General features: G+C 26.4%; 1 protein-coding gene across 1 annotated transcript in view; it reads left to right on the top strand.

Annotated features, from left to right (window-relative positions):
• Positions 1 to 13,996, top strand: part of LOC129955523 (carboxypeptidase D-like) — a 57,910-nt gene extending 43,914 nt beyond the window's left edge. Inside the window, exons 22-26 of the mRNA XM_056068230.1 lie at positions 1,734 to 1,865; positions 3,019 to 3,204; positions 3,290 to 3,392; positions 5,306 to 5,549; positions 11,539 to 13,996. Coding sequence (XP_055924205.1) covers positions 1,734 to 1,865; positions 3,019 to 3,204; positions 3,290 to 3,392; positions 5,306 to 5,549; positions 11,539 to 11,572 — 699 coding nt within the window. The 3' untranslated portion in view covers positions 11,573 to 13,996. The remainder of the gene's footprint in view (positions 1 to 1,733; positions 1,866 to 3,018; positions 3,205 to 3,289; positions 3,393 to 5,305; positions 5,550 to 11,538) is intronic.
• Positions 13,997 to 14,004: the final 8 nt, after the last annotated feature.

Here is a 14,004-nt window from a genome sequence, read left to right on the forward strand (position 1 = left end):
GCAATAACAAATCTATTTAGTAATAAGATTCTTATTTGATTGAGAACTTCTAAGCATAAATCTTCAATCTTCGCACAATCTTTGTTTCATTGTAGATTTCTGCTGTGAAATCCTATGTCATACTTGAATTTTCCTTGCATATTTGATTGAAAATATCTTTGACCATATGTGATTTGTATTTTTCCCATAATTTTGTCGGTGGTGTGATAACAGGTAGAGCATAAATCTGGTATGAATGTGATTGGTTTCACATGCCATTAATGCTTACATCACAGTGTCGGTCATTTTCCAATAAATTCAAAGTTGACCATGCACTGCAGAAACTGTCATGCATAATGTCATTGACAATTCTTTATTGCTGAAAAAACATTGTACCAGGCACATATACCAACAGCAAAGAAAGAAGCATCCACCTTTTTAAGATGCACAGTGTGTAATCTATCATAGTTTCTATGAATATGCTAACTGATCTGTCTACTCATTTTTCTTATTTGCTTCATTCAAATTATTTTCTTCATGCATTTCATTTTTAATACTATGCACTTCTTTGCAATGTTTTTGCAAACATACCATTTTGACATTTTAGATTAAAGCAGTTATGTTATAGGCAATGGAATCTGGTCTATTTATTGCATATTTGCAATGATGAAATAAATGAGTTGCTCATTTTTTAAATGCATTGCTAATAAACAGTTGGACTTCATTCTTATTTGGGAAATGAAAGAGTTTGCCATACAACTTTATTGCTTCTTATGTATATTTCACCCTGATACCATAATATGTGTGAGATTTCATCAACATATGTGACTGCATTCCTCTCACTTCTTTCTGATTGCAAAGTGACTGCCATGTCATTGCCTTTGTTCCTGTAACTACAAATGTATTGAATCAATTTAACTCAGTGTTTTTTATAGCAAAGATGAATATGGATAAACTACTGATTATCTACTTTGATGCCACTTTTTTTATTTGTATGGTTGCTAATTTACTGCCATCTTCTGCTAATTCTTTGACTGTATAAAGGATAGTTTCCTGAAACTGTGTTGGACATTAATGCTCAAGGATATCATTTAAAGAATTTCTTAGCCATCATGCATTTTGAATTTAGATTCAGTATACTGAAAGGTCCATGCATTATATTTTTCATCACAACTTCATGGAAATCCTTATCAACATTGGCATCGTGCACTTTATCACTTATAACAGCATGAATTTTATTTCGAGTCATTTTGTTTTAGAGCTGGATTAGTATATGTACATATAGCAATCCCTTTTGCCATTCCGTTGAGTGCACAAAATGAATGCTGATAAACACACAGCTCAATCCCAACACCCAACACTGCATCACACCAAATAATTAAATAAAAATGAATATAAATAAACATTTATGAAAATTAAATTTAACAACACATTCAGAAACATTGAAATGGAATTGCACTATTTTTTATTTTTATTTTTTTTATTTTTTATTTTTTTTTTTTTTTTAAATTTTAGATGGCCCTATTTTAAAAAAGAATTTTTTTTTTTTAAATTTATTTAGTTGAAAACAACATGTTTTTACTTCTCAAAGTGGTGTATTTATATAATAGGTAGAAAAAAACACATGCATATTTGAATGCAAAATTGTCTCAGCATTTCAAAGCATCCAGGAAATTTTTTGAGTTATGATTTTAAATAAACAAACATTTGCATTTTTATTTACATAGATTATTAATTTTCTTTTCTCTGAATAGGATTTCAATTATCATTCTGGTGAAGGTTATGATTTAGCAATGTATATTGGATGCTGCTCATTTTTAGAACCAGAAGAAATGGCAAAAGTATGGTTAAATAATAAAAAACCATTGCTAAATTTTGTAAGACAGGTAAGGTTAAACCACATTTATTCAAATTGAATTGATGAATGTATGTCATTTCTTTAAAATCTCAAAAACATGAATTTTTTAAAACTTAAAATAAAATTTTATAATTAGATATAAATTATTGATTTTTCTCTTTCTGCATTTGTGTGTGAAGGTGAAAAAAAAATAATTATTGTGCATCTTCCTGATATTAAAGGAATTGTAATGTGTACTTCTTATTACAATACATCTATCTATATTTTGTCTAAATACCTTTCCAAAGGGAAAAATATTGCACTTTCATTTTTAACATACAATCTTTGCTTATGAATTAATGCATTTAATATTTAAGGTAATAATTTTCTTTCAAAATAAGTGTCACAAAAATAATTCATGAAATTTTTCCATTCTAAATTTTTAGTGATTTTTGTACAGAAGGAGGGGGGGAGAAAGAGTTTTTTTCCTCCACTTCTGAAAATTACTAAATAAAAAAGTATTTGCCGTGTTTAGCATGAAAACTGATAAAATTCAAACCTTATTAAAATTCTGTGATTCCTTGCTTTAGGTGTAGAAAGCATTTATTTATTTTGATAATATTAAAGTTTCTTTCTCTTTTTATTTTAATCAATATATCAAACACTGTGTTGAATTGGTGATCCTCTTTTTTTTATTTTCTAATCACAATCTCTTTTTTAAATGATGAGGAGGGAGAAATTTCATGATTTTGAAACTGAAAAATAAATATGAATATGAAGCTAATTAATATTAAATAAAGAGAAATTGATAAGAATTAGTAAATTATAAGTTTTAATGTAATCAATAAAGTTATTCCTTTTTTTATTACAAATTTGAAAATATTTGAGAAAAAAAAAGTAATGTAATATTTTTCACAAATTTCTGTTCTGAAAACACTGTTATAAATGAAAATTTTAAGGATTATTTTTTAATTTATTATAATCTTTTTACTTTATTAAAAAATTTTATTAATATATAATTCAAATACAGTTATGGTCACAATTTTTTCCTTTTCAAATCTGGTATATAGTCCATTTTATAATCATATTTCTGTTTCAGCAGCTGAAGTCTATATCTTGTCAATGGCCTTATTTCAAAATATGTTACTTTTTTTATTTCATTGCATTTTCTATAAATGACAAAAATATAATAATTTTTTCAGGCTAGAAATGGAATTTCTGGATCTATAAAATCAGATGATGATAAACCTTTGCCTCGTGCTAAGATTACTGTGCATGGATTTAGTAGATCCTTTACAAGCAACCAAGAAGGATTTTATCATATTCTAGTTTTCTCAGGAGAATATGTTGTTATGGTTAATGCAGATGGATATCTTCCATTAACAAAGGTTTGTCTTTCATTAAAATTTTATTAAAATAGTGTCAGTTTATATTTCTCACAGCATTTTTCAATTAAATGTATCTTTATTTCAGATTGTTCATGTATATCCTGGGGAAGCTACTCTTGTTGATTTCAAATTAAAGAATGATGGTCGTATTGCTGGTGTTCCTAGACATTCCTTTTTCATAATTTTAGGTAACTTTTGGGAGCAAATTTTGTGATTTAAGCCTTATTTAATTTTTATATGATTAAATTTCTGAAATAATCTGATTTGCAATTTTTTCTTTTTGACTTCCCGATCTCTTTAAAGCTTTTTCAATAATAATTTTGAAATTATATAATGACAGAAAATTAATTGAGCCTTCTAAAGACAAATTATTTTCTACTAGTTAATTTCTATTGGATAAATGAGCTTTCAAAATGAATAAATCACTCTTGCTGACATCTAATAAAATCTTTGTAATTAATAGATATAATGCCAATATATATTTTTAGTTAATCATATAATGATTAATAATATTAGTTACATGGCCCTTCAAATAGAAATCTATCAGCTCATTAGAAAGTTAAACGATAGAAAAACAATTGTGGATTATTTTATTTTTTAGCTGATAGCTGAAATGCAACACCAAAATACCTTTTAATACATTTATCAATTTTTGTGGTATTTATAAAAAGAAATAGACATATATAAAGCATTTGTCTATAGTGAACTGGTGAATTTCAATAAATCACTATTCACCTATTAAAAATAGAATTAGTTCGGTATTATTAGTGTGTAGTTTTATATTTTTCACTCATCTTCAGAAATTTCTGACAGAAACAAAACAATTGTTGCAAAGGCAAATGGTGAAGGCATTCTGCCACAGTCAGCAACATTTCAGAGCAAACAATGTAAGGATGGTCATAATTCAGTTAAAATCAGAAAACCTCTAGTGTTCCTTCTAATGCAGTGAAAGATGATAAATAAAACTCATGCTCTTGTTCTAGAAGAGCTGAATTAACATGGAAAGAATTATAATAAGCATTTATTATACTGCTGAATTATTTGAATATGAGATTCATCTGTGTTGGGTAAATGCCAAAATTGCTAACTTCAAAACTCAAAGGAACCGAGATGTAAGTGTATCACAACCTTCAGATTAAGAATCTGAATACAGTAAAGCCTACCGTATGTCCTGAATAGTAATTAGGCAAGCATAGTTTGGAGATCATCTGGTTTTCCAATACCAGAGAAGACCAAAATTTTCTGTTCTTTGGAAGAATAGGTAAGATTTCTTTGACTATCGTAATGCGGTTTATCAGTACAAAAGACTCCACATACAACAGCTATTGAACATTACAACATAAAAGTATTTATCATATTAGAAGAAAACATTTTTAGTTCTGTTTTAATCATTTTAGGGTCTGCATTATGATAATGTATACCTTCATACAAATGCAAAATATTTTATGTTCCAAATCCTCCATACAATCTAAATTTAATTCTGTATAACATTTTATTGTTCTTTTAATTAATATTGTAAACTAGAAATTTGACTGATCAGTGGCTGTTTTGAAGAAAGTCATGGGATTTCTAAAGATAAGTTCTAGAACTGACAGATGCATTGACTCGAATGCATATATTTCTTAATATATTTTCCTTAAAATATCTCTTTTCTCTATATCTTAACCTAATCTAGCTGTAATAACCTCTTGGCATAATCTTCGCTTTGTAACTAGTGATTTGAGAATTCAAGACCTATTACAGTGAAAGACCTATTTTATAGATAGCCTGATGCTTATTAGATCAAAGGTGAAACATCTTCCCATTGATATGGAGTAATAGTTCGGAGGGCACATCAGGTGTCATTCTCATCTTTTGATTATTATATAAAAAGTAATAAAATGCATTTTTATTCCTAAATGCTCCTTATGTAATTTTTAAATGGAATGTTATTATAACTAAACAACATCATTAACTGCTTGTGCATCTCTTTTACATTTAAAGAGTGTTTCAACAGACTACTTTATTTTAAAAATAACTTTAATTATGGCACTCTTGAACTTTTGACTTTTTTAAAAATTTATTATAAAGATAATACTAACAAAACATGCTATTTCTATAGGTTCAATAACCCTTTTGTTGCTGGTAACAACACTATGCATTTATAGTACTATCCTGTACAGAAGGCGAAGAGGTTATGCATTTCACAAACTCGACCAGGGTCAATGTTTATTTGATGAGGATGAAGTTCCTGGCTCATTAAAACTGAGCTCAAATAAAGGATTGTTAAAATCATCAGAATATCATGATGATACTTCATCTGAAGATGAACTTTATAATACCTATGCTTGGAAGAATGGTCGCCAGTAAGTATATCAGATATTCTAAAAATAAATAAAAGTATAACAAACTGTTTTAAAGAAATCTAAAAATAAACAGTTTCTAAATTTCACAGCTTTATACTGTGGCGACACAAAATTCTAAAGATTAATAATGAAATACTTAAAGATAAAATATTTTTTATATTGTTCATTAAAATCACTGACACAAGAAGATAAAATTAATACTCAAATTCTACTGTTGAATGTTTAAAATAATTCCTGAATGTTCTTCATGCCCCAATTTTCAAAATACATATGCCCATCATTTTGGGATGATTTTGCTTCACAGATATGTGATTGATCATGATTTAAAATAATGCATCTGCACTTTCATTTTTGATGTTCTTATCTACTATTGATTTTTTTTTTTTTCTGAATTGTATGCTATTTTATTTCAATTTAAAACTTTTGCAATAAAGAAACGTCTTTTTCTCCATCTCACTTTTATGGTAAAATCAAAGCTGACTGATACCACATAAATTAGGGTAGACAAAAAAAAAAAAAAATCATGTTTCTATTGTACAGAAAAGTTGGAAGTACAATAACTATTAAAAAAATATTGATTGATGTTTTCCACTTCTCCACAGAAAAGTCATAAAAAGTAATAAAAATAAAATGTTTTTACTTTAATTTTTAAGAATTTCAATCTGCCTGTTATAACATTACTTGTCAAATACTGGGTTTTCTTAGAATTTTTTTTTTTTTTTTTTCCAAAACTGCTTTATGATTTTCAGCTGCACATACTGAGTAGAGTAAACAAAATATGAATGAAATCGCTTCTATATACAATTTTCAGTTCTTAATCATCACCTTGATTTTCAAATTTGTTGATTTATTATAATAGTTCAATATATATATATATATATATATAATATGAATAGTAAAGGTTTTAAAAATATCATTAATTTTTTTATGAACAATATCAGGTATTGTTTGATTCTCAGCTAGTGTAAATTTCTGCAAAATAGAATACTCTTTTTCCCCAATTATGAATAGGGCAGACTGGGGTTGGTTGACACCAATTTTGATTGCCAATTTTTCTTATTTTTTTGGTAATGATTAAACAGCTGATATGTGTTCCAACACATTCTTACAACCTTTGGCTTGTAAAAAACAGAATTAATAACTATTTGGTTGAAAAAATAAGAGAAGAATATTGAGTTGAATAAACTAACTCCATCAGCACCACCTTGCCCTGGGGTAGGTTGGCATTATATATTTGTACTTTTCTTGATTATACTATAGCTAATTATCTAAAAAGGAAATAAAAACATTTTTAATTAGAACCTTTGTTGAATTAAAGTTCAAATAATAAAGTTTAACTAAAATTTAAACTTTTTTTTGTTACTCTTATTGTACAAAAGCCAATGGCAGAATTATTTTTAAATCAGCCCTTGAGACACCTGCTATTTCAACGTTATTGTGAAAAATAAATCTGTTCGTTATTTTAGAACTTTTCTTGAGAAAACTCATCTTCCATTCTTGGAGTTCTTTTGATTCAAAACTTTAGGACAAAAGATTTTGAAATATTTTATTTTCAACTAACAGTTCTACTGATACAAAATCCTTAACCTCTGGATACGATATTTAGGATATCATAAACTGTCATGTTTTTTTAGGATTGTTTCTATGCCATGAATCACATGCATGGCCCACTCATTTCTTTATCAGGCCATACATGCTGTGATCCTGATGCTGTAGCTTATGGCTGCAGTAAGATGGAAAACTCAACATCACAACTCCATTCACTTTCAAATAATTGAGTGCTGAAATCAAAAGGTGGGAGTCATGGTTGCCCTATAGCAGTAATGACAGTCTCTCCTTTGTTGATTTCATGTACAGGACAAAATGTTCAGTAAAGTGCATAAAATGCTCCTCATCGACATTATTCAAAACACAAGGCCAACATGCCTTATCATGCCATTTTGATTTTTTTTTCAGAAGTATTAAATTAATTAAAAGACCTATTCACATAATTATGTGCATGAACTTCAAAATACTAAATGTAACATGCAATGAACTTGTTAATATTATCTATTGTAGAAAAAAATCAAGTGGTATTACTTACTTTTCAAAGTGGGCTGAAAAAAATTTCACATCTAGTGTTTGTAGATCTATATGAATCTGACTAAAAACTTCGGAGGAAATGATGTCATATTTCATGTTCACTCTGTTCTTACTTCTATTGCCATCTAGTACCTTTTAACTGTGTTATTATTTGAGTGCCAACTTGCTCCTGATGCCAAAGGGCCCTGATTTCCCTTACTTCATTTGATCTTGATCATTACATCTTAAGTAGTGAATTGGATAACTTCTAGTTTTGCAAAATACAGGATATATACACCACTAACTGGACTAAATATTTTCTAACTGTGTAACACATTACAAGAAGACATTATTTAGTTTTAGATAAGGTTCGAAACTAGAATATCATTTATTCGCAAGCAATGGATGGAAAAAATTTGAAAGGTGATGAAAATTAATAGATTTTTAAGAAAATACTTTGTTTATTAAAACATCCTTATGTGTTTTAAACTTTTTGCAGGGCATTTTACTCTTTTTTTTCACCAGATGATGCTTTGAATTCTGATTTATTAGAAAACTTAGACATTACAAACACTACGTTTGTTACTGTACTCTGTTCATGTAAAATTTTCATGAGGCTTTTGATCAGTGCCATCCTTTCAATTTTGAGACATGAGACATAAACATTGAGTAGATGCTTGCCTAAATAATAATAATTTTTTGAAAAAAAAAGTAGCTTTAAGAATTTTTTAATGAATAAAGTCAGAATACCAATGTGTGAATCAACCTTCCAGTTGGAAAAAATTATATGTTTGAAATCAACCAAAAACTCATGTTAAAAGATGAAAATATTTGTAATTTATGGTAAAAATTTGTAATTTATGGTAAAATTTATGGTAATAATCATGCCCAGAAACTTTTTTTGTTTGTTTGTTTCTGTTACTTGCCTTTAAAATTTGTTTGATTCCCTGAAGTGTTTTCTGCTCTACTGTTTCATGATCAACATCTCATTTTGAACTTGAGTAAAAAGAAAGAGGGGAAGTATTGTATTTACTTACAAGAAAGTGTACAGTTTTTATTAAGCTTTCAAAAAGACAATTTGTTTCCATATCATTGAACTCTATGAAATATTTCCACAAGTTTATATGTTTATACAACAGTTCACAGAAATTATTTTCAAATAGTGTTTTTGTTCCATTTTTGAATCATCTAGCTACTTTGTTAGCAATTATTAATATCTTAAAATAAATAAAAAATGCCAGGTCAATTTTATTGATTTTATGACTATTGTTATATTATGAAAATATTTTTAATCAACATAAGAAATTCATTCTGTAATGCACCATTTCTTATTCAAGTGTTCATAAATCAAATTGAGTATATATATTATCTTACAAGAGATAATATTTGACAATGAAAAATTTTTTTAACCAGTATATATTTTAATAGGTGAAGAGTTTTCTTAATTTTTACTTCCTGCATATTCTTGCTTATTATTCGTTGTTAATACATGATAACTTAGTTTTAGAGATGAGTTTTGTAATGGGTTATTATAAACAAACTAAGGAACTTGATATTTTTAAAACCTAAATAACTTTTTCTACGCATATACATTGAACTTCTGTAATTCAACAAAATGATGCATAAAAGTTAAGGTTATGATTTGGAACTGAAAATTGCATATTGAAGTAATTTCATATATTTCAACTTACTTTGCAGTAATTGAGTGACAGAAGTTATAGGACAGTTTTGATAAAATAAATTTTATTCCTTAACAGATAATGCCATAATAAAACAACAGGCAAAAATTTTAATGAAGAAAATTTCTTTCTATTCCTTTTTATGACTTTTAAACCTCATGCAAGAATAGAAGATATCATTTGACAAAAATAAATAATAATATTAATTCACAATTTTTTTCCAATATCTGGGGATAAAAAATAAAGTTTGCCCAGACTAATGTATTTATGTATCTAAAAAGAGATAATATATACAGGGTGTCTCAAAAACCTTGACTGCGGCTTTTATTCCTTAAATATTGACCGTAGACATTTACTGTAAATTACAAAATTGCGTAAAAAAAAGTGCAAAATGTTATGAAATTGATTAAAATTTTCAAGGGATTAAACTTTAAAAAATACAAAATTTATTAAATTTTTATACGGACCCCGTACAAAAGAATTCCAAGTGAGTAAAATGTGCCCCATCCTCTAATAACATCATGTACAAAATTTCATAATTTTATCATGAAAATTCTCAAAGATATGTTAAAACAAAGTTGGGAAGGATCAAACAAAAATTAAATATGCTTCATGTCTTTAGTTTTAAATACAAATTTTTAAATCTGTGCTTCCTAAAAAATACTTCAAAATTTTATATCATGAATTGCAGAATATAACTTAAAAATAGCACAGTCAGTGAACTTATAAAAAATCTTATGTAATCTTTCGTTTAAGTTATTATTTCTACTCATTTTTAATACTTTTGAACCAATAAATAGTAAAATTATTATTTATTTATTCAATCATTACTTTCTTTGTTAATTTGTGTATGATCCCTAAAACACAAACATCCGAAATGATTTTTTTCTCTTTGCGAACTCATATCCAGGCATTGAAAAGTGGTTTAAGTCAGCCTTTATGTGGTTTCACATCTTTGAGACTTTTTATGATAAAATGCTAAAATTTCGTACATGGCCTTATTAGAGGATGCGGCACATTTTACTCATTGGGAATTTTTTTGTACAAGGTCCGTATAAAATTTAAATTTTGTATTTATTAAAGTTTAATCCCCTGAAAACTTTAATTGATTTCATAGCAATTTTTGCCTTTTTTTACGCAACTTTGTAATTTACAGTATATATCTACGAACAATATTTCAGGAATAAAAACCACGGTCAAGGTTTTTGAGATACCCTGTATAATCCCTTAATACTGAATCATTTTATATTTTAATGGAATAAGAAATATAAATGTATGTAGTTTAGATCTCTTTTAAAATAAATATTACTCAGCATGAGTAATAAATTGTTTCATTGGTAAAAATATACAAAAAAAGGGGGGGTTTTTAATGCCCTTTTTCTCCTTTTCAGTGTTGGATGTGTAAAAGTAGTTTTGAATTAACTAAATCTGGAGATTTCAACTCACTCTACGATATTAACTAGGAGTGGAACAAATTAAACAGAAGCTAAAACATACTTATTTAATAATATTATAATACCAAAAAAATTTTAAACCTTGCATTGAATAAAAATATTTTGAGTAAATGAGTTTTAAAGCATGTGTTTAAATTATTTTGTATGACTGTTTGTGTCTGAATTAATCAATTACTATCGGTACTAAATACTCCCAAAAACCTTCAACTACAGGAGGAGTTACCATCGGTGGAAGAAAATTCATAATTCATCACAAGCTATTAATGATACAAATTCAACTAGATATTTTGATCAGCATACTCTTAATAATAAGTTCCCTAAAATAAATGCCTGAACCTATTATATATCATAAGAAAATAATGTGACAATAATTAAATTCAGATTTAAGGTTTTAATATAGACATCATTGCAAACATATGCAATACATTATTTTATTACATGGGATGAAGATTTTATATTTTACTTTTGAAATATTCCCTTCTTTTGCATATCGACTAATAAATTATTAGCATGCCATAAAGTCTTAATCTGTAATGTTTATCCTTGAAGTATAACCTTAGATATAACATATTTCTGCCTTTCAAATGAATTATTAAATGAAAATTATAGAAAGAAATGATATAATTATATTTAATAACATGTAGGTTATTTTAGTAAAAGTGAGGGATCAAATATAAACATCCCACTACATTGTGTAGGAATTGATTTGATAAAGTCTTGATGATAGTTTTTTCAAAGTTATTCATTGAAATTACAGTCTTATTTCAAGTCTTTTTTCTTTTAAATATTTTTCAGAACACAGAAAAAATGGCTACTGAGTTCACCATGATGTTTAGAACAGCTGTGATGTTTTGCATAAGTACTTCCTAGAATCTTTGGTATTCCATCTGAAATTTTGTTTTTTGTCAGAAGTATTTTAATGTGTTTTTTAAATGATCCAATGTTTATTTTTCTAATAAATGTTAATAAAGTATATTTTTAATTAATACTATGTAAAACATTTTAAATATGTATGCTTATAATTCAAAGTTTAGTATTGTTTTATGTTTTTTAAAGCAATGCTGTATATTCTCAAGAGAATATTTTTAATGGTAAATAAGTTCACTCGATAAATTGTTTTTTAATAACATGTAATAAACATTTATGCATAAAAAGAAAATTATGATATTATTAACTTTGAAGAGCTTACAGATTATTAATATTTATTGAGGTTGTGAATTTACGTATTCTCTCACCTTAAATTAAGGTAAAATTAAAATAACTTTATGATTCTTCTATTGTTTATATTTGTGATGTGATGTTTTTCTTTGAACAATTTGTGTTAAAATTGTATATTTATGTTATAGTCTATATATATAACATTGTTATAATTCCTGGATATGATTTATAATTTGTTATATTTTGTAAGTATTCTTAAATATAATCATGGTTGATTATAATCTATAAATTCACTTGAACTACCAGTTGTTACAGACTTAATTGCAAATTATTGAAAATGAGGTCATTTTTAAACAATCTGTTTCCATATTAAAACTTTTTATCAAAATATCTTTATAATTAATCATAACGATCTATTATAATAAAAAAATGTTTGATTTTGTGTTTTTCTTAATTCAGCCTGATTTCACTGTAACTATTTTTTAGCACTTTTTTTAAAATACTATGTATAATATGTGAGATAAGCATTGCATTCAAATCACATAATATAAGGAAATTCCTTCTCTGTACTTAACTTCAAAGTACTAAATTAATCTGATGTATTATTTATTTTATATACATTGAAATTATAACATAGCACTAGGTTTCTGTGATTAAATTTGTGATATAATGCTTGTACTTCTCAGTTTGTGTAAAATTATTTCATATAATTGATTGAATGCTTTATTATTAATAAAGATTATTACCTCAGAAACTTAGATAAATAATCATTAAATGAATACTGTACTATATGGATATTATTCCATTAAATGTTTTTAGATAAGTGGTCAGAATCTCATACCAGATGTATTTATAATATGTAACATGATATTTTATTGTCTAAACTCTTGAAAGAGTCAACTATGAATTTTGTTTCTTGAAGTTACCATGTGAAAAATTCAAAATTTTTCTATTATATTATTCCTGTAAAATTGGGAAATTATTAGTCTATCATAAACTAAAAAATTTCGTAAATCATTTTTGTAATTTTTTTTTTTTTATTCTATGCATTAATTTCTTGTCATTAAAAAGTATGTCAACAAAAATGGATCAAATTTTAAAAATGAGCATGAGGTATTGGATGTAACATCTAGTTATATGTCCTTTTTTGTCATTTCATCGTTTCAAAAAAATGCATCATAAATAAATAGTAAGATCTGTTAAAAGAACAATTTTTAATCGTTGATTTAAATGGATTATATATATGAATAAAATGCTTTTTTATTCATAATTCATTTTAAAAAACTGAATCATCATTATGTTATCTTTGTTTGAATAGTTTTTTTATATATATATTTATACTGATCTTAATGATCGAATGTTTATATTATCTACATATACTTCTGTTTAAATTAGCATCTTAACTTCGTGTCATAGGCTGTCACCAAATAATTTGGCATATGCCAGTATTCTCACAATCAGAAGCTTATATTCTATGTGGAGAATGAAACAATTTTATATACTCTCTTTGCATGTATGTACAAACAATTTGGCCATGAAACCGATAGGCAATGGTCATCAAATTTTTTCAAAGATTAATTTCTACCAACTTGCTGAACATAATATTTTCATACAAAGCTTCTTAATATTATCTGAGAAACTTATTAAAACTGTTCTTTTAATCAACAAAATTTAATGTTGAATCTAAAACATTTAGAATACAAAATTACAACTTCAGCTTTACACTTGTAAATAAAGTTTTTGGAAAATATTTTACTTAATATTAGTTGGTAGACATAAGTAATAAAGTATTATTTAAAACTTAAATATTGTATGTATTTTAGTATATTTTTTTCCAGCATAGCAAAATTATTATGCATTAGTAATATAAGATCTATTATTATAAATACATGGTTTTTAATTCCACCAAAAATATTTACTTACATATGCATTGAAAAGAGCTAATTTTTAATAGTTTTTTTTTTTAGATATCTAAATAAGAGCTGGTTCTGGTTGCTGTGATTGTAGATATGTATTTGAAAATTTATGTACATATATATGTAGTGTACTTAGAGACATTTATATTGATGCAATAAATTATTTTCGTAATTTTGTTTTTGACTG

The sequence above is a fragment of the Argiope bruennichi genome, chromosome 2 (assembly GCF_947563725.1).
Source record: "Argiope bruennichi chromosome 2, qqArgBrue1.1, whole genome shotgun sequence".
Lineage (NCBI taxonomy): Eukaryota > Metazoa > Arthropoda > Arachnida > Araneae > Araneidae > Argiope > Argiope bruennichi.